Here is a 21,491-nt window from a genome sequence, read left to right on the forward strand (position 1 = left end):
CCCTGCTCTATGATAATTCTTGTTGAGATTAAGCAGCAGCTTATTTAATCTGACTGCCTTGTACATCTTCTTCGTTTGAAAGATTCACGTCTGGGCAGACGTGATTTCCTTGTTTTTATGGCAATGCATAAATAATTATGGCTGGGTTCATTAGCGACGCCTCAGTTGCAAGTTGAGGCGACGGCTCGTTGACGGGGAACCATTTTAGTCTCATTTGAGAAGTTTCGCTGCCGTCGCCCACACATAATGCTTAACTAATTTCATGGCTTCACCTTGCTGAGGTTGCTTCTGCCGCACTATATTCCGGACTTCAATTATGTCTTGATTAATTTTCTCTTTCAAAGTCAAGGGATATTGATATAACGATGTGCTCATAATATCCCGCTAGCAAATTTCCTCCAGTTAGTCCGCTAAAATAGATGAAGTATTACAAAAGGGACAAGCGCTACATTTTTTAAATATTAAAATGAGAGTTCCCGTAACTTTTTTCCTGTGATGAAGAGAGTTTAGCATCTTGGCTTTCCATGCGCGTCGACAATGAAAGTGACCTGCTTTAATTACAAGTTGAAGCGATGGTGAGGAATTCAGACTTGAAGTTTAAACCCGTGGGATTAAAGGAACCGCCAGAATTTTGTTATGTGTAGCGGTGTCGCTTCATAATTTACAATTCATTTGACATTCATAAAATGCTTAGAATTAGTAAACGGGACGGCCATGGATTTGAAAATCGCACGGCCGTAATTACATGCTTGTAGCATTCCGGTAACACTACACGCTTTACCCTTTTAATTTTTTTTGTTTATTTTGACCACAGCATGGCTGCGAGAGCACTGACCTCTTTTGTGGTTTTCATCTAGAGGCTCAGGCTCTTCATAGAATATATTTGAAACCTTAAATCATGCTCATACGTGTTTTTCACCTGTTCTGTTTGTATAGTTTTTCTTACTAGATTTATTTTGTAAAATCGTAAATATTAGTTCTCCACTGAACAAAAAAAAACTAAAAATTCATTCTAAATTATCCATTTGATTGTTGATGTGTATTTTTACCCTTGTTCTACTTAGGGTAACTAGTGATCGGGCCTTTGAATGCTCATCTCTCTAACGACTGTTTATGATTTCTTAAAAAAGATTTGTGAATCGAGTGATGCGAAACATTGATGACTAAAGCACTCGAATGATGACGGGTTCGAAAACAATTTGACTTTCCCAATAACACAGAGCGACTATGAAAAAGTTTATCTTGTTTGGTGACCATCCACGTGGTGCTTGTGCTGTTGTCAGCCGAGATTACGTCTATAACGAGATTGCTGAAATCTTAAGGAAACAGCGCCTTGATTCTAACATTCAAAATGCAATTAAATTGAACTCGCAACTCGCTCTCCAAATACACTGTTTCCATTATTCAATTGTTGTACTACTGCTGAAGTGATATCCTTGCAATGGAAAATCATACTAGACACGTTTGCTCCTACACTTAACATACAAGATCTAAACGAGCCTATTGTGTTCCTGATGTCTTCGACGAGCTATCTGATAGCTCGTTCTACGATGAGAATAAATAGAATAGGAAGTAGAGTATTATTTAAAGTAATAGGGAACTTCTCGTAATCATCTTGTAACTATGCAAGCAGCGGATACATATAGCAGGTTGACCTGTTACAGATCCTCCTTTTGTCAAAGTTCAAGTCTTTAATTGGTTCAATCAAGTCATTCGCATCCGTGAACCAAAGCCACAGAACAGCGAACTTTAACGCTTAAGTTGCGCTTTCATACAACTTTCATTTTTTTAGTTATGTAAACAATTTTAGATCGAGGGCATAAGTGAATGTTTGGCGAAGCGACTTGTAGGTGCTTGATTAACGCAATGCGTATAACGCGCGCCAACAAAGATAGGCTTGATTGTCCGCTATGTAGCTTATTCTAAATGACCAATGACCAACATAGAAGTACTGAACGAAACCACATGAATGATTATTTGTAAAATGGAGCAGATTTATCGATTATCTGTTCTTTTTAGCCCAGGTTATGTTTCGACTATTTTTAAGCACTTTCGGACTATGAACCGCTATGTCCTCTAATTAACATCCGATGCCAATAAATAACCGGGTCTGCTGGTTAATCACTCGACTATTTGAATTTGTTTCCTGTCCCATAAGATCTTGGTTGAATGAGCAAGCTGACGTCGCGCACTTATCGTCGCTGTGCATGCGACCTCAAGCTTCTCGCGGCTGCTATAACTGGCGTGACGCACTGGCTTCTCACATACAAATAATGTTCAGATGTTCGGCTTCCAGGAATCATACTATAGATATTTTTCATTACCTCGACACTACGAGTCATTTGATCGTTCTAAGTAACGATCTAATGACTTACTTACTTTACTAATATTGATAATCTAAGTAAATCTAATAATAATTAGATTTACTATAATAATTAATAATCTAAGTAACGATCTAATGACATATTTACTCATGTGTTGAGCTCGTCTCGTTGAAAAGCTAGAAAACTTGAAGCAATTATGTTTGAACGATTTTCCCATAATGCATCCTGTTGTGTAAAGCAGTAAAATAATATGGAAGTGACCGGTGTCTCGCTTCATATTGCAGTAGCAATTCTTTTGCTCGGGCAATTGCCATGCAAATGACCGTGCGTATTCTACGAATTAAAGCAATAAAGGCCCCTCTTTGTTCGTTTTTGAAAGCATTTGATGGAATCAATTCCATATTGCAATTCTTAAAAGTTAAATGCCTCGAACGACATGTGGCTTGTCATGTTTTATTTGCTATAATTTGTTATAATAGCTTTTGTTGACTGCGCTGCATGAGTGAAGGTTCATTTATTATAATAGCATTTCAATATAAACTTTGCGATTACGTTCGCCAATGTGCGAGAACGCTCGCCTTCTTCAAACTCTCGCCGTTTCTTATATTCATTTGTTTTACCGTTTATTGTCTCTACGGGCTTGTGTGGTGGGATCATTATTTATTGCAGAGCTAAAATTACCTTCATCAGATGGCCGCGGCTTCTATTGCTGATAGGATTAGGTTTGTAGCTGAGACCAGCAGCACGCCCAAAATGAGCCCAACAACTTTCTTGAAGCAGACCCTTCTATCGTTTGCGGGAAACATTCGGTCGAGTTGCTGAAAATGCTTAGCAGTTACGGATGATATCCTTGCTCCTCAAGTTTTGTATTTGGTGAGCGTAAAATGGGCCCTTGAGATCCTCGTATCTAGTGGCTGCAAAATGCACCCTTCAGATCCTCGTATCTAGTGGCCGTAAAATACGCCCTTCAGATCCTCGTATCTAGTGGCCGTAAAATACGCCCTTGAGATCCTCTTATCTAGGGGCCGTAAAATACGCACTTGAGATCCTCGTATCTAGGGGCCGTAAAATACGCCCTTGAGATCCTCGTATCTAGTGGCCGTAAAATACGCCCTTGAGATCCTCGTATCTAGGGGCCGTAAAATACGCCCTTGAGATCCTCGTATCTAGGGGCCGTAAAATACTTGAGATCCTCGTATCTAGTGGCCGTAAAATACGCCCTTGAGATCCTCGTATCTAGGGGCCGTAAAATACGCCCTTGAGATCCTCGTATCTAGTCGGCATAACATGCGCCTCCTGAGAGTTTCGTATACAATTGTACGCATTTAAGCTTCAAAAAATGTGCAGGAATTCCGCAGGTCATGCAATCTATATTACATTTTTGACGCTACTTCTTGATGCTGATCTGATGTCTCGCTGTTTCTGAGCTCAGTTTACAATATATTTTTGTTTTAATTTATGATACGGCGACTTGCTAAGACATATATCATTGATTAGTCTACACGGAATAACCCTTGTTCCTTCCTTCTACCTTAAGCGCTTTTTTAATTTTTTATATCCTTAGCGTTGGAACTTCCAAATGATAGCCTTTTCATGAAATGTTTGTATCATATTTTAAATGTAATATATCGTGTTGGATTGTCTTCTACATTGTACTTAATTTGCTGACGCAAAATGTAGTTGCCTATATTATAGCGGCAATAAAAGTTCCTATTTAATTGATGTATTAGGTAAAAACTTCGCGCTCACACGTGTCTAAAATATAAATGTGTTGTTATTGTGACCCTTGTTGTAATCTTTTCATTTTTTACAGTTGGTGAATCCTCGTTTTCTGAATCCTTGTGTCTGCTCACAGAAACTCTTGCAATTTAATACTAATAGTTTTCCACGGTAGCTATTGGAGACCTCAGCTTATTTGCCAGTGTTCGTAATTCATTTCGCTCTCTTTGCCGTGAACTAGGCGGAAATTCCTAAATCTGGTATAATCACTTAGGTGTTCTCATGCAGACTTTAATCTTGTTAATAAATAATGATTACATTTCCAGCTCTCTGTGCTACATTTCCTGCTAATTGATAATTATTTACTTGAAATCCACGTATACGAGTATTGAATAATTTCTTGTGGATCGTCACTGGCGACTGACTTGGAAAAGTGTTGTCCTTAAGTTCATGTCTGGCACCTTATTGAAATTGTTCTGTTCATGACCGAAAATTCTGTGCGATTCTATATGTTTGTTCCAGCCTGCGTTAGCAGCGTATGGCTTGTGTCCCTGTAATAAAAGATCGCTCATTTTTCCGGTAATGGAGCTCATTGCGCTGAGCCATTACAATCGTTCACTTGAGTGCTCCAGGCTTTTAGCTGTACCTGATGTCACTTTTTTTTTTTGCATTTTAAAGCAATAAATTAGTCGATTTAATTCATTTACCTGAGCTTGCGTCTTTCTGACAATAAAATTCTGCTACAGGAGACTGACAAACAACTCAGTCTCTTGAGTACGTTCGTAAAGGGTTTTAAAACAAATATCGCTATGAGAAATTATTCTGTTGCTTGCATGTTTTTGTATCTCAGTAGCAGTGCTACAGGAAAGAGTTTCGTGACTGCCTTGTTTGGACTTCAGTGTCTGCATGTTGATAGCCTCACCCGACGATCAGAGGACGCTTTCTCGGACTTGTTGACGAGGCTTTTTCTGCGCTGTCATAAAGACTCGCAAAGAAGAATGACAGCTCGTTTTATTGGATTCGTTTTTGCTATCTCACAGCGACTCGCATCCTCCATAACGTCCGTTTATTTTGTCGTTACGATCGAGGGAAAATTCACCCTCGATCTCGCTTCATTTTTCTCCAGTAAATCACGATGGTTTCAGCTTCATTAGTTTTGTCCTCCCCTCCATTGGGCATCGGATGGGAGACTGTAATTTTACGCAATGTCCTAGATTTATTGCTTTTCTTCTATTTTCAAATGAGCCGCATCGTAAGAATTTGATCCCGACCAACGAATTACGGCCGGCAGCGCTCGCAATCAGGCGCTGCCTTTGATCAGACGCGCGAGGGAAGGTTTCTCAGCAGCGGCGCTAGCGGTCGCTCTTGATATTCAAGGGACTTTCATCGGCCAAAACTCATGTAGGATAGTCATATAAACCCACACTGACTCTGATTACGTCCTTTACGTCACATGTTTGAAAAAAGTTCACAGGTCCTTAACGGCTTTATTAGTTGTTATGAGTTCCTTTGTTATGAACTGCGATTATTGTGGGTGTCAACAAGTCTTGCTGGACTTGTTTATTTTATTATGAAAGCTGGATACACTACTATGCCAGTTGATTGAACTTTTGATATTATATAAAATTCACTGTCTTACGTCGTTATTTCCTGAATTTTCTTGCATACAAAAGACTTGTATTTAGTTGAAAGCTACAATCTACCCGCTCGCACAGGTCGCATGTGTATCTATTAAAAGCAGTGCTCGCTTCAGGCGAGGATCACTCCCTTAGCTGACCATGACTGTTTGCCAGAGCTCTATGCGAGGTGGCAGTGAGTGTTGGTGCCTGCAGTGCATATTCTCGCTCTGGGACTGCCCTTGAACTTTGATTATTCCTACCCTCTTGAGGGCCATTGAACTTAGGAGAAATAGCCGCTGTTTCTGTGTCTCATGACTGCTGCAGATGTGGCTGTGACGCTTGCCTTGCCGTGAACTTGGGATGAAATTGTTTAAACGATATCGCTTTTATAAAGCCTCTTCCCCAAGTTGTGCTGTGCTGCAGCGATGAATCTGATTCATGAATGCCTTTTTCGGCGGATGCATCGGTAAAGTTAATTGTGCCTATAATTGCAACAGTGTTGAACATTATTGTTTGACCATGAGCAGTTTTTTTTCTATGAAAAACATTTCTAATTCCTCCAATTTGCTTTTAACTTTATTATTATTAGCACAGTTTACTACTTGTTCATTGATGTGGAATCAAATCACGATCTTTTATCAGCATGATAAATGCGTGTGATCCTGAGACAATATTCGTCATCAGTAGGATACCTCAGTGCTTCTTGCTGTTATAACTCCTGCGTTTGATGTTTTTTCCCATTCGAGACGAGACAACATGGTTTGTCCCGGTTAGTAATAAAAATCGGGACAATTTTTAGCACTCTGTTGGAATTCCGGGACATTACGGAAACTTGACATCCCGGTTTAAATATTTTAAATATTACCGGAGTTTTCATCTTTTATATCGAGACATAGCGAGTTAATCCTTAATATGTTATTTGAATAATGAATTGTTTCATGCATTATCTGATATATATTCTGTTTGTTTGCTATGTTTCAGGTAAAATACTATTTAAAATGACATCGCTATTGCCCTTCTAGCAAATTTCAAGGGTCAGGATGAAATTTGAAACCTACCTAATTGTTATAAATGCGCAGAGGGAAAAGTTATTACAGATTTCTACGTGATTTTGATTAGAACGAAAAAAAGTACGCAACTGTACTGCTCACAAGTCACTCTGTTCTGAACGGATCTGCATGAAATTTATAACATGTCTCATTTATAGTCAGACTCCGACGCATGAATGGACGCAAGTTGTTGCGTTGTTTCGTTTTCAATTTAAACTACGGTCAGTAATAATCGTTACTAATTACCAGGCTAGTGGCCTCCTGTAAAGGTGTACTGCCTGCTTCAGGGGTTATTAATAAATATCGAGTAGCGGCCAGTAGCTGCTCGTTATGAGTCTACTTCCAGCCAACATGTTTTTACGGAACATCTACCAGGGAAACAATTATGCTTCTTTTTAACAATCTTTGGTGTAAAAGTAAATTATGGAGAGGTCAAACGAACAAATTCTAAGAGCATAAGGTGTACGTTCTCCGTACCACCATCATCTCAGGTGGTTCATCATCTCCGGTAGACTACAGCTGGAGATGGCACGAGAGACTTTCTTCAATGCTCCACAGGGGTGTACTTTGGCTTTGGTGTAGCGACATCAAAACTTAGGACGTATCCGTCTACTATTCTCATGCAAGTCTCGACTTTTAAAATTTAATGAAGCCTCATCTTCATTGCAGATATTCTGAAGTTCGTCCAATGCCGTATCAGAGTCTCTGTTTTACCCCGTATTATGTTCCTCCAGCCTAACAACTGACCAGCGTCGGTACGAAGAATGTATCTACGCATGGCCGATGTGTTGTCATCATTGACCTTGTAAATATCGCCACAAAGTTTACACCGACTATTGGCCTGGGCCCATACTTTCAAAAAAAGTTAAGAGATCGTAAGTTCAGCAGCCAATCATTGGCGGCCTTTCAAGCAAAATCCACCAATCACAGACAAGAAAATAGAGCGTAAGTACTTACGTTCACTTAACGAGTTTTGAAAGTATGGTCCCTGGTTTATTCTCCGGCCATCATTGGTCTCGCCTGCTCTTGACTCATCAAAATATTCCCCGTTACCACTTCTGATTCGTGGCATCTTGCTGGGCCTAAGAAAGCCTATCCACATTCTTCTACTAAGCTGCTGATGCGCCATCAAGCGAACTGAACTCGTTTGGTTCTCGGCGTGCCCAATTAAAAGCTCAACAGCAACATAATCCACTAAATATGCAGCCTAATTTGCACACTAATAATTATTTATCTGTTAAATGTCGCGGAATCTGCCCATGACTGGCAACTGCTCATTAACAACAATTAAAAGTTATCTTTGTATTCCTTAACCACGCCTACACAATGTTTCGCTTTGTTTCCGTATAGTAACGAGTATCTTGTTTTGCCTTGAATATTTAAGACATGCCTCGTCTCGTTACGTCACGTCTCGTTTTGTATCTATCTGTCTCCTATCGTTTCATAATTAGCGGGATACAAGTTTTGAAGTATGGGGGCAGAAGTCTTATTCCGGTTCATGCGTTTATTCCGGGACAAATTTTACCCTCTGTCCTGTTATTCTTTTCCCTGTAATTTCTCGTCTCGTCCTGGTTGTCTGTGTTCATTTCAAGAAAATTATTCCGAGATGCAGGAGTCTATTGCTATTGCCTGTTATGCGTTCGCATGCGTAAAGCGTGATCTAACTTCATGATCCAGAAGTTATATGAGAGCATTCGCTAATCAGTTGAATGTTCTGAAAATTAAATGCTTTTGTCATTCACTTAGTTGTCATTTTTCGTTCTAGTTATGGTCTCTTCCGTTGTAGCATGCTAATAAATGGTATTTCAGTAATGCGTCTGCGGCGGCCAATCTGCTTGAAGTATTACCACCGTTTGCCTGCATAGCTCGCGGTATTGATCAAGGTGCCCTGCAATCTCGCTCGTGCTGCAGATCCTCGTGATCGCTAACGAGATTCCGATGCTTGTTCGTCGCTCTCGTTCTGATCATAATTCGGCTTATCCTTACCTAAGCGATGTTTCGACTCACTTGGCTGAGTTTGCTATTTTATGGTACGAGGTGGCAGCTAGCGGCTTTCAAGTTACGCATCACCTTTTTTTAGGAGAACATCTCGATGGCTTTGGCGGTTGCTAGAGAAGTGATAAATTTTATTTCACGATTCATTTTACCCAATGCTTCATCGCCAGCACCACTTTTGTCTACAAATAGCTTCACTCGACACCATACTCCATACTACTTTGCTTCGTCTCTCTATGGCTCACGTGTTGGTGAAACGTAACGAATTCCACTGTTTGTGGTAGATTGTTTTCTAAATATTTTTGATTATAGGATTTTTTTATGGCTTATTCAATTGTTTCTAGAAATTTTAACGAGATGAGGTGGCTTAAAGTTTCTTCACCACGACCTGTATTATTTCTATATTGTCATCTCTATGGGACCGACATTTCAACGGAAATAACAAAGCAGTGAATTATTTCAGTTTCACAAGTAGCTAAGTTTAGTATTACTTTACTCAGCGTAGATTCTGTCATCGTTGAGTTTATTTGCAGTCTTGCAAGTTCACGATTTATTTCAGTTTCACAAGTAGCTAAGTTTAGTATTACTTTGCTCAGCGTAGATTCTCTCTTCGTTGAGTTTATTTGCGGTCTTGCAAGTTCACGATCATTATTTGTGTAGTTGATACTGAGCCGCGTTGAGGTGGCGCTGCTAAGGCCAAGCTGCTGTGGCTGCAGTTTGCGATAGCGCTTTTAAGTCTCGTGGCTCGGCCGACACCGCCGCATTTTCCAGATTACTGCGGCTCTTGCAGTGCCCGTCTCGGTGAGAAATTGTTGCTGGTGGTGATTTGAACTTAGCATTCATCTACTTAGTATTTTAGAGTTGTCCTCACGAGATCTTCTCACGAAATGACAACTCAGTTTAGTAAGCTTGTTACTCACTGTCCAACGACCATGTGTCATTTACAACAGAATTTCCCAAGGTTTCGCTCATTACACGCGTTTCGATTTTAATTAATATCCTTATCAGTCGTGGCTTTGCAGAATTTTGTGTAGATAATTTTGCATGAATGATTTAATCCTTTGGTCCATAAAATTCCTTTTCATTTGCGTTGCATCTCCATGCTCCTAGTGGCACAGGCTTGTATCTGTTGTGTTTAAAAAATTATGAATGCAACTTTATTTCTTGCTGAATTATTTGTAGAGTACTTGAAATATTCTCAGGATTCTTTTGAAGTTTTAAAGCACTTGCGTAAGTTCATCTCTGACGTTTTCCTATCGTCAGTTCAATCGCCGAGAAGTTTTCTAGTTTGTATAACTGACGAACTATCTTGGACCACCATATTTAGTTAGGGTATTATGAGCATGAAGTGGCAGAGCTGGTGTGTACAACGGCATGGCGTGTGAGGGCCGAACCCTCAGGCGCGGCCGTTAGCGTGATGGGGCTCATCTCCGACACTGACTGACGGACTGCTGCGTCATGTCAGCAGCCACCCGAAATTTTCAGCATTTTTCTCTTCACAGCCGCCGCCCCAGACTTTAATATGCATTACAGGGATTCAGACGTAATTCTTATTCATGAAGAAATGTCAGTGTGATTTCTTACGTTCGTTGTCGAAGCTTTCGTTTCTGTCTGCCTTCACTTATTTATATTACATAGATTGGGTCAAAAATGTTTTAAAATTACTTATTTATTATGTCCTATAGTACGAGTATGAACTTTACCGTTTGTTTTCACTGTTCATGTGAATTTTACTTAGTCTTAGTCATGTCCTTTTTGCCAGGGGTGTCTTTTTTGGCTTATTTTAAGGTCTCACGAATCATTTATTTGTATCGGAGTGTAGACTTTTCTTGCTAGTCTCGCCGGGATCATCGAGATGGAGCCGGAGATTGAGACACACGAGCTCAGGGTCGTCGAGAGTCTCTGAGCAACTCACGTCTATCGATAATGTCTTGTCACCCTTGCCGCTACCTGCCGTGCCTTAATGGTCCAGATTTCCAGTTTATTGCTAGTCCAACTACACCACTACCCTATGGCCCATATAAACCTTAATGACGAACTCGCTAATCTCGTCTCGTTGAAGATGAAGCGCATTATTCTCGCTGTACGAGCCATTATGCAAATTTTCTTCATTCACGCTATTGATTTTTTGTAATGATCATTGCTCTTTTTGCTGGAAAATTCTTGAATTTAGTTCATTTCCGTGATGATTGTTGGTAGAATTTGCACAAATAGATTGCCTCCTTTGCGTTTTATTCAATGGTTTCGCGTGCCTTAGAAGTTCATAAAGATGTCTCATTTGCATTGTAACGTCATTAATCATGTATTCGGCTGCTGTCATTGCCCTTCTCATCAGAACCACAAAGTCGCTTATGAGCAATTGTGCTGCTCCCTCTCTCTTCATGACATTCTTTCTCGTGATGAATGACCACTCAGGGCAGGAAATACAAAACCACTTCAGGAGTGATATTTGAAGCGTCGTCGCTTGGAGCTGAAACACGTTCTGCAAACACCATCTTTCATACCTCGCGCAGATCTATGCACGTCATTATGTTGAGCCTATTCTACGATCTTTATTCAGATGTTCATGTGGAGATGGAGCGGCCGATTTTTTTCATATTTCAATGTGTGCCTTAGTTCCTGTATACGTGAAGTTAGCGCAATTTTTTTAGGAATACATTGCAAATTTGTTCGGAAACGCATTGATATATTCTGCATCGAACATTACTTGCCGCGTGATTTGAAATTATTACGTCTATTTTCTAGCGCTGTTTGTGTCCGTGGAGTTCAGTTGGATATTTTGCAGCAGATCTTGCTCTGATTTGCGAGCGACAGCCTGCCGTTCTTAACCGTTAAGGCATGGAGCCTTGGGGTGTCCTTTGTAATGCTTCACTGAATTTGCGATAGAACTGAGAAACAATTGCACCTGTATCATGCTTCACTGCTTTCCTACGACTGCGCCTACACCCCAAGACCTTCAATGTATGAACCGCTTCTCTCAGCTCTGTATTCATCTTGCACCAGCCTTGAAGACTCACCCACTGTTACGCATAGCTTTTAAATCAGATTATAAACTCGGCGACACTTCTCTCTGCTGTGTTCTATGGAGAAATAGTGAATAATGCTGGTTGAAAAATTCTCGAGTATATGTGATAAACGCACTTATATGGTGTGAGTCTATTTACGTTGGAATCGAGATTCAGAAATGACTATCGCTGCCCATCGTATTCCATGTTCTTTAAGTGATCTAAATTAGGTCTAGTCGTCGTCTGTTTCATTCTTCAAACACGAGATGTTACCAAATTAATTGTCATTGTCTCTTGAAATTAAAAATCATGTTTTCACTAAATTCGTTTTACATTGTTTATGGGGGATTCAATTTGACATATTATAGCTGAGGGCATCTTGCCGCTGCGTATTTCTCATGTCTTTGTTGCCCATAATCTGTTGGAGATGTCGCAGAGTTCTTCCTCTGTTAGCATTACTATATATGCCTCACCATCGCAGTGCTACGCCTCCTCAAAGATCAAGTCGCGGCGCCCCATGAACTGCTACGCCAGTACTACTGAACTGCAGCGCTTGTCAGAACTCGTCGCCTAACCTAAACTTCACAACGGAACTTGAAACGAACAAAGTTTTACCATGTGTACGAGGGCTAATAAGTGGCTATTTACGGACAGTGAGGCATGACTTTATTCTAAAATAGACTGTTATAGATTCCAATTTGTAGTGCAGTGGATAAGTTTCGGTCTGTGCTTCGACAATGAAATCAAGTCAATTGAATTAATCTGATGTTTGTTGGTACCTAATCGTTCTTCGGATACTACGATAATATTTAGAGTTGCGCACTAGGTACCAAATTTTGAAATGTGCAGAAGCATGAAACGCTTTCCAGAAATCGTCACTTATGAACCATGCTTCTTCCTCTCTGGTGGATCTGTTCGCTAACTGCAGTTGTGATGAGAACTACTAGAATTTGTCACCGGATCGCCATTGTTGGTGCAATGAAGCTCGCGTCAATGTGTGTGTTGTAGAATTCCTTCCGCATTCCCTGCGTCTGAGAGGCGCTCTCTGGAATGCTCGCCTAATTCTCGCCCCTCGGAGAGTGTCAACCGTGCTGCTGTATACGGCGCTTGATCGTTCGATTTTGTGTTCTATCCGCAGAGGCATCACATAAATTCGCTCTCAGCTTCATCAAATTAATAAGATTCCTTATAATAGGCCTCTTATTCTAATCAATTTCAATAAATGTTGAATTCGTGTTTACATATGTTGAAATTCGTTTTCTGCTTTATTCGATGTAAAATAATAATGAGGTAACTTAATCTTATTTCAGGTATGAATCAGCTCTCAAATACTTATTCTGCTTCTCGTCGAACTAATTTTTTAAAATGGTTTATGCTTCGATTTTTATCATGTGCTGCAGCCTTGTTTGGACGTAGTTCAATGTCTTATGATGACAGCTTGATCAGTGACCTGTGAGACGGCGTCATTGTGTTGCCGTTTGTACCTCTTGCGCCTGGTATGCTCCCCGGTACGTTGACATGTGTCGGGGGCGCTGCTGTACGGGGCTAGGGCGACGTCAGGGAGCCTGTCTCTCAAAAGAACGAAAAAACGGTGTATCTGGACGCCGTGGTCTCTTCTGCAAACAGCTCCCGAGTTGCTTTTATCGTTGCGAGCAAACTAACCGTCCAGCGTTTAATGTTCATCCAATAAATCTTCGAAGTATAGAGGATATCGAAATTTTGTTTTGCTGCTACAAGACTCGTTGTGTGCAGCAAAGTTGCTGTATGAGACAGAAAAACAGTGGACACGTGTGTGTTGCCAGTGAGAGCGCAAGAATCATGTTTAGTGAACTTTGTCGAGATACGCTGAAGCGATCTGTGTTCGAGGGACTTCAGGCCTTCCAAGAGCTACTGGCCGCTGCAAGAGAACGTAAGTTTTAGTATAACGATCATCCACATGCTTATCACTTTATTTTTTATTCAGATGAACATCGAATTGAAATTAAAGGCTAATGTTTACCTTCTTTACTTTATAGGCTTATTTTGTACGCATGATTTTGGTGATGATTATCCAACCTAGCATACGGTAAGCAACCGTCGATCGACAGTGTTACGTAATTTGCAATCAACTTTTGTCAAGCTGTTGAATGTAGTATATTTATGTTCATGAAATCTTCAGTTGCTGGCGCACCAGTTAATGTGTTGTCTTTAAGTTATCCAAGGGACTGGTGTTAAAATTACTTTGCGCAAAATTGGGACATTTTTGAGAATTTTTTCGAACACACAGTTGAAATTTCTTTTCTTCAATAGATGGTAGACTTAACTATAACATTTAAGTAACACGGTGTGTAGTTATAACTTATAATTAATAAAAAAAAATAGTACAATGGCTGTGCTGAATCATTCGAAAGCGTCTCAGTTAGAAGTTGGACTTGCGGTGCCTCTCACGATTCGGTGCTGAAATGTGAAAGGGAAAAATGATTTTCTCTTTGTTATGTAATATTTTTTCACTAGTAAGGCTGAAATTTAAATTTTCTGTTATAAAAATATGAACAAGTTCAGTCAAAACTCCCCAGGTAAAGCTTAATTGTATCTTAGACTCTGAAGATGTGTTTCAAATTTCTAGAGTATCGACTAGTAGTTTGAGTTACAATTTTGCTCTAATTTTAAATGCGTGAATTTTTGGAAAATAAACTTCAGAACTTCGATCAATTAGGAATAAAACGCTCACGAGCGAATTCTCTGGGCGAACGTCACACTAGATCATCGATGACAGGCCCACGAAGTTTGTTGACAAAATCATTTATAGGACAGTAGATGCAAAAAAATGTAGTTATGTAAAAAAAATGTAGTAAAAAGTTATGCAAAAAATGTAGTTAATTAAGTTTTCTCTCCACAATAACCACTTAATTCTTTGTGCAAAAACCTATGCACAATACTTGAATTTGATCCGTCTGCTACAAAGTAACTTGAATATTTGTCGAAAATTCCGTAGACTTTAGAGTGCCAAACGCCCAGGATCGTACGCGGCCTCCACATGCAAAACTCGGCCTCTACTGGACAGCCCATACATTCTTTATGCTACGCTCAGGCCTGACTTCTCTTTCCAACCGCGACAGACTCAGAATGCTCTCTATCTTACTCTGGCCTTAATTTAAATTCTACAATTCTTCTTTATTTGATTTTTCGTAAACTTTCTTTATCCTCTTTGAAGTGTGACAGCTCCAGGGAATATGTGTCGATTTTCTTTAGCCTCCAGCAGCTAAGTTTCCCAATTGCAACGTGTGCCTTTGGTGTCACAAACTGAGCAAGGGTACGAGCCGCTGGCCCATCGCTGGAAAGGTTCTTTAAAGTGATGCTATGGGAGAACTTGGATCGTTCGACCCACCGGGGTGCTTAGTTACATTAACCTTTTTCTAGCGAGTCTGAGATTCTCAGGATAGAGCTCCTAGAGGCTCCTCTCTGGGGGCTTGTCACGCCTTGTTAATGTAGATCTTGGTTTTATTGCCTTCCAGGGCTCCGTGTTTTCGCGGCAGCGCGTGTCTTCGTCACCTTTTATTTCCCTTTAATGTTTTTGTTCCGGCGCCAAATTTCTCGTCTTGATCCCGCATATCTCCTTTCAACGTTTGAAATTTTTTCGTCATTTCGCTACATCTTGGCAATCGATCATTTGTCTTTCGACATGAGGTAATTTCGCACAATACTCTTACCAGCTTTCAGTTTGATGAATTTTATCGCTGGATTCTTCCTCGCCGCGAGTTTTTTTTGCTGAATAATTTGTAGCTTAGCATATTCTTACCTTTTTTGTCCTTCAAATTCCGTTCATTCTTTTATGTGCTAATTTTGTTGGAATTTTGGTTTTTAAGGCATTAATTAAAATCGACAATGGCAGGCGTGAGGGGCGTGCTGTGTATGTATATTTTCTAAAGTGAAGGGTACACGATCGATGTCATCTTGTGAAGCTCAGACAAAGCCTCTGAAGCTGTACTCCTTGCCTTCCTTTTAGCGCTGCCTCTTTTTGGAAGTCTTTGTTGCAGCTCCTATGATAATCCTACCCCCATTGCTTTCTCTCGTGTCTTACGCTCTCTGGTATTGAGAAAGCGCTCCAAGAACTTTCAGTGCCATTGCTTGAGCAATTTGCATGAAATTGGTTCTGTGACAGTGCTGGAGGTGTTGTTTCCCTAGAAGTCAATTTAGCCCAATCTATTGTTAGAGAATATTTGAGTCTAGACAGCTGTCGTCTGCTTACCGGATTTCTGGCTCAGTCTCACTACCGTGTTAGTTCTAAGCTTGCCTTCAGGCATGACATCTCTCCGTTGCATATTCCCTCGATGTGTTATCAGGATAAGTTTACTTGGCCACTCATTTAGTTTTCATTCGAAAATAAAAATGTCCCCATGATCGATACTTCGTTATTGTAAGGAAGGTTAAGCTATGCGAGTAAGGTTAGGCTTGACTCTTGTCGCGGCCGGATAAAAAGCCTCTTGACACCACGGCTCCGTCTTCATCACTGTGCACGTTATTATCCACGAATACCCTCGATCTCTTTTGTAAATGGATTCTCAATGCAGCCTTGTTTGTATAATAGTTTTTTTTACCACTGTGAAACTTTTTTCCTCTCCAAAATTCCTCAAAATTTTAAATTAATGTGGGACGGGTCATACCTTGATTATATGTTATTGTGATTAATTAGGATATTCATGTAATGTAGTTATGATTTACTCGCTTAATTAACGACGCATCGTCAAAATTGTTGATTTTAAAATGTAGCCCGCCTTTTTAATTTTCGTTGTTCAAAAGTAATAACCGAACAGTTACGTTTGTCGATCTTTTTACGCAAACATGATGGCCAGTACATTCCTCGACATGGGATGTGGCATATTGACGCTGCCTATAGTCCAGTGGTCGACGCGGAGTTGCGTCTTATTCGTAGCACTCGAGTAAGCTGCGATCGTCAATTGCAAATAACGTTGCAATTGTTGCTTTCTTGTTCGTTGTAGCTTGAGAAGGTCTGAAATGACTCTGTTCCTCACCGTTCGTAGTTAGCGTCGCCCGGTTACTTAACTAGACTGGTAATAAGACCGGTGCTTCCATGGACATAAAATTTACGGTAGGAGTTACAGAGACGTTAGCCACTTCTTCCTGCAAATAAAGGCCACATTCTCAAAATCGTGTCTTAATCCGCCGGAGTGTGAAATATCGAGTCTTTTGCAACTTGTATCTCCTTTTTCTTTATTTCTTCTTTTTTTCGCTAATCGTGTGGTTGATCGGTCCGGCTACCTACATGCTGTATTCTAAATTTTGCTTCCCCAACTTAGTTTGCAGCACTTTTGAAAAAGGTAGTAATAAAGTTTAATTATTTTTATTCCGCAAGTTCGTCCATCGGTTAAAGCCTCGTTATCCTATGTTCTGGTCGTCCCCGGCGAGCTCGAGCAGCATCGTCGCGGAAGTTTCTAGGCCTTAATTATTGCTGCCAGGCCCAAGTCCTCCTCAGCCTCAAGTCTTCTATCAAAGGGAACTCGAGTCTGCCTTGTTTGCTGGCTCAGCAGCCGTAGTGGCCGCTCTCATTACACTTCTTACTCTACTTTATCTGTAAATATTTGGATGAAACCGCGCTGTGATAAGTGCTCGTAAAATTAGGAGTCTCTTGAATCTGATATGGTTGAAATGTTCAAGATAATAAGTAGTATCGATGGTTGTTTCGGTCCATAACACCTTTCTCCGTATTGATGTTCATTTTCTCTGTCGATTTAAGTTGTTAGATTTTCTTTAATTCCTTATCCTGCCCTATTTCTATTTAGGGCATATGTTAAATTATTTAAATATAGTTTTCCAAATTTTTAAAAGTTGGCCATATACATTTCTGGACCATTTTCTCATAATCTCATTCATGTCCAATATCTGATCGTTTATTTTCGAGCAGCTCGATCCCCTTAGAATTTCAGTTCATTTGTTCGAGTGGTCTGGCTCCATCGGAGCTTCAGTGACTTGGTGCGGATCTATTATCTGAATATTAGAAGTTTTGTATGCAATCCTCAAAGCCGGTAATCGCCACCAAAATTGCTGTTAGAGTATTTTCCGTCCCTTTATTTTGTCTTGTTCGCGCAACACCAGAAAATGAGCTGCTTTCAGAGCTGAGATAAAGGTTGGTTGATAGTATACTTTTATGTACCCGCCTGTGCTCGGTATAAAAATTGTCGTTGCAAGCTCTTGTGATAGCAATTCCTGCCGTTTGTTGGCTGATATTTTACTGTCGCTATTGGACACGAAGGCTTCGCCCAGCGTGCATGGATGCTAGCGAGCACGGATGCTCGTTCGTGCCAATGGTTTTCGTTACAGTTTTACACTCAATTAACAAGCAATGTTGCCTAAATATTTCTCAACAGCGACGTATACTTTATGAAAAAAAATGCATTTCGGCGAGAAAAGTCATTGAAATTGCCATTTTTTGGACTAAACTTGGTAAATTGTTCTTCAAATTGAAGGCGTTTAAGATGTATTGATTAGATTTCAAGAAACGTTTGCAGTTTTTTTAATTTTACCTTATATGTCGACAAAATTTTCTGAGGCATTTGAGTTGAAAGTTTGTGATACAGCGCATTACAATTAGCGACTCGCGGCAACTGCTTGACAGGCTGTTGCCTAATTCACTTATATTACACGAATCATAACAATTCGAAAGTAAATCTTTCGTTACCATTTACAATGTCTAGTTTTCTTGTCAACATACTCATTTATATTTCCGTTTCAGCTAATAAAATCAATTTCTGTCAACTTTACAGTTCGCTAACAAGTACAGAATAATTCTAGTTTAGCTTGCGCTCCCGATGCATATCGAGAAGACTTAAGTTCCTCCCCTCTTACACCGTACACTGATGAGACGGGCGCAGAGCGTGGCGTGTTTGACAACTTTGATGGCTCCATTTGCGGCACTTGAGCTGTCAACACCTCATGTGTTGCTAATTTCCTCTTTAGAGGCATGATCTACAGAGGCATCTTCTTTAGTGAAGAGCTCAAGACATCCTCCACTGCCATTTACCTCTCCAACTTTGCTGGCTCTCCAACTTCAGGTGTAAAAACAATTTTTTGTCACTTCCGTCTGTCGGAGCTTTTTGTTCAAGACTGATTTTTACTTGTGATGCGAATCTGCTGATCATGCTTTCTCGGCCGTATAAATTTTCTAGGGGATTCTGGTGAGCAATACATTGATCGACTAGAGAGATAGATGTGCTTGGCTCCCCGTTGCGACAATCATTCGTTGTTGCCTCGCTAAGTAGCATTAATCTTCTATTATGTCTCCCCTTGGTGCTCGTATATTTATGCGGGCTTTAGCTGTCACTCGACATCGTTTCCGGATAAGCGGAAGTTTCGGCGTTTCTGAGCCATTCACTGAGTATCTTGAAATGCTTTAAATTGATATTGGTGCCCTGGAGTAAACTTGATAATTTTGGTGTGCGCCTATTTATGTGTTGATATTTTTAACCTTACATGAAGAAGTGAAATTTGGCCTTTAATATTCTTTTAAATTGCTTGCTTTTAAAAAATGGCTTAAATAGTCGGTCAAAAGGCAATTAATGTAAGTGTACCTACGTATTTTTTATGATAGATATTATCTTTTGATTTGAGTTCCATAGTCTTTCTTACCATATTGCAGATGATGGGAAATCATATAATGAATGTTGAGCAATGAAACTGAGTTTTAATAAATTGTCTTTTTCGTAATACTGCATGTCTTGATGTCCTTTTTTCCCCGTGCAATCAGGCGAGAAAGTTAAGGATGAAGGTAGTTACCAATAAGTAGGAAGTGCCACTTTCATTGCCCGAGTCAAAATATTCATTTAAATGCTCGTATTTTAATTTAATTTGTGGTCGTGGCTGTTGATGATGCTATAGATGGAACGATGGAGCAGATGATTTATTAGTAATCAGCAGGGGCACGATTGCGTTGCCTCCAACACAAACCAGGGGACGCGCTAGGCTTTCTTGAGAGGAGATTTTAAGTGATCATTTATGGTAACTCGCCTACTGAAGGGTTAACGAACGATCATTTTTAATGTGTATTAAATGGAGGCGTACAATTGAATATTTATCACCATCGTTGAAACAAAGTACGTGATTTGTAGATGATGGTGTGTGACATTCGCTATAGTAATGGGTTTTATCACGTGTATGTAGTATGTTCAACCATTGCCTTAGTGACTTGCACGCGCGTCAGTTGTGGTGAGCAGCACTGAACGCCTTACTAAAGTCAATGGAGTTTGAAAAGTTCTTGATAATCCGGTTTGCAAAGTAATAATAAATAATATAAAACTACATGTTTTATTGCATAATTAAATTGAATTTGTTATTTTCATGAGGAAATAATTATAATTTACATTAAAATGAGAGAATTGAATCAACATTCGCTTGAAGAAGAGACAGCTAATCCCAATGCTTAGTTAACCGGACTCTACCCCTTTAATCAATTTTGGTTATGGGGATAGTACATAATAAATTTTCATGAGATATTGTTGGTTTAGGTTGTACCGGTGTTGACGTCATGACGTTATGAGGCTCATAACGTCATGACGACGTAGAGGTAGATCGAGGCTACCTAATGATAATGATTGTACCGCCAGTGACAAATATTTTGAAATGTACAATCATAGAAAATTTCCTGAAACCTTATTTTGTGTTTACCTCGCATGATCTTTTCGTAGAAAATATTCGTACATATATCGGTCGTAATTTACAAATTACCCAGTCGTATCTAACCGCATCGAATGAATCAGAAAAACCTAAACCTTTATCATTTCATGCGCTCGACCTGGCACATGTATCTTCTCAGCAGCCATTATTTGTAACTTTCGATCTGCGGGATCAAGCGCTCGAGTGATGGACCGCCTTGTGAAACTCTTATTGGATCCACAAAGGATTGCCCAGACCCCACAAACGCTCATCTGTTAGCAGCTTTATATTACTTTCATTGAAGCTTCATCCCCTGGGCGCTTTTTCTGTCGAGTGCAGAATAGACACGAGCGTAGATGGTGCTTTATCTCTTGTAACATCTATCATGCGTTTTCTCGTTCTACAGTTCAACGAATCGACTCCCATTTTATGTATTTTGATTTAATGTAGCAGCTCGGAATCAAATTTGGTACCATCACCAAGTTTCCTGTTCATGATATGTTCTTCCTCTCAATATTGATGAAGTCCTAATTCATGTCCACGAAATTCACAAGTAGGGCTCAACAGTGGGACCATTATTTTATTGGCTGCTACCACTCAGGGCTCTGCTTTCTCGTCTTATCTTGCAAGCTTGCGTAGAGGTTTCGCTTTTCTGTGTAGTTACAAACCTGGATGACTTCGAATTGTGTCGAGCAGAATATATCAAAATGCTATGCGAAAAATTCGATTCAATGGAAGTCCAGAGTTGGAATGGAGAAGTCCAAGAGTGCAATTTGGAAGTTCATATTGCAGGAATTGTCTTGATTAGAGATTATTATAATGTAGATTGAACCTTCCTGCTATGAAATAATTACGTTGAATTCTAATAAGGATTTGAATAATTTGTGAAAGGCTTGCGTAGATTTGTTCAGATTCAATTTATGCATGGCGACGTGAGAAGCTCACAGTTACTGGGTTTACGTACGTGTCCTGCCAAATTGCATTTCAAATTTTGCAAACTAGTAATAAATCGTTGAGGAAACTAGAATTTGAGTTGAGGAAATAGCTAATCAATAATTATAACGTTTCTGTATTCTATTACGCCTCTACTCTCAGGTGGAATTTTTATTTCCCTCCACAGAAATGAAATTTTTA

General features: G+C 39.9%; 1 protein-coding gene across 11 annotated transcripts in view; it reads left to right on the forward strand.

Annotated features, from left to right (window-relative positions):
- Nucleotides 1–21,491, forward strand: part of LOC108680118 (MAP7 domain-containing protein 1) — a 100,557-nt gene that overhangs the window by 48,281 nt on the left and 30,785 nt on the right. The window contains exon 1 of one of the 11 annotated variants that reach the window (XM_047882212.1): nucleotides 13,519–13,620. The exons of the other annotated variants lie outside the window; for them this stretch is intronic. Coding sequence (XP_047738168.1) covers nucleotides 13,530–13,620 — 91 coding nt within the window. The 5' untranslated portion in view covers nucleotides 13,519–13,529. Of the gene's footprint in view, nucleotides 1–13,518; nucleotides 13,621–21,491 lie in introns of those variants that run through there. 11 annotated transcript variants of the gene reach the window in all.

The sequence above is a fragment of the Hyalella azteca genome, unplaced genomic scaffold (assembly GCF_000764305.2).
Source record: "Hyalella azteca isolate HAZT.00-mixed unplaced genomic scaffold, Hazt_2.0.2 contig9912, whole genome shotgun sequence".
Lineage (NCBI taxonomy): Eukaryota > Metazoa > Arthropoda > Malacostraca > Amphipoda > Hyalellidae > Hyalella > Hyalella azteca.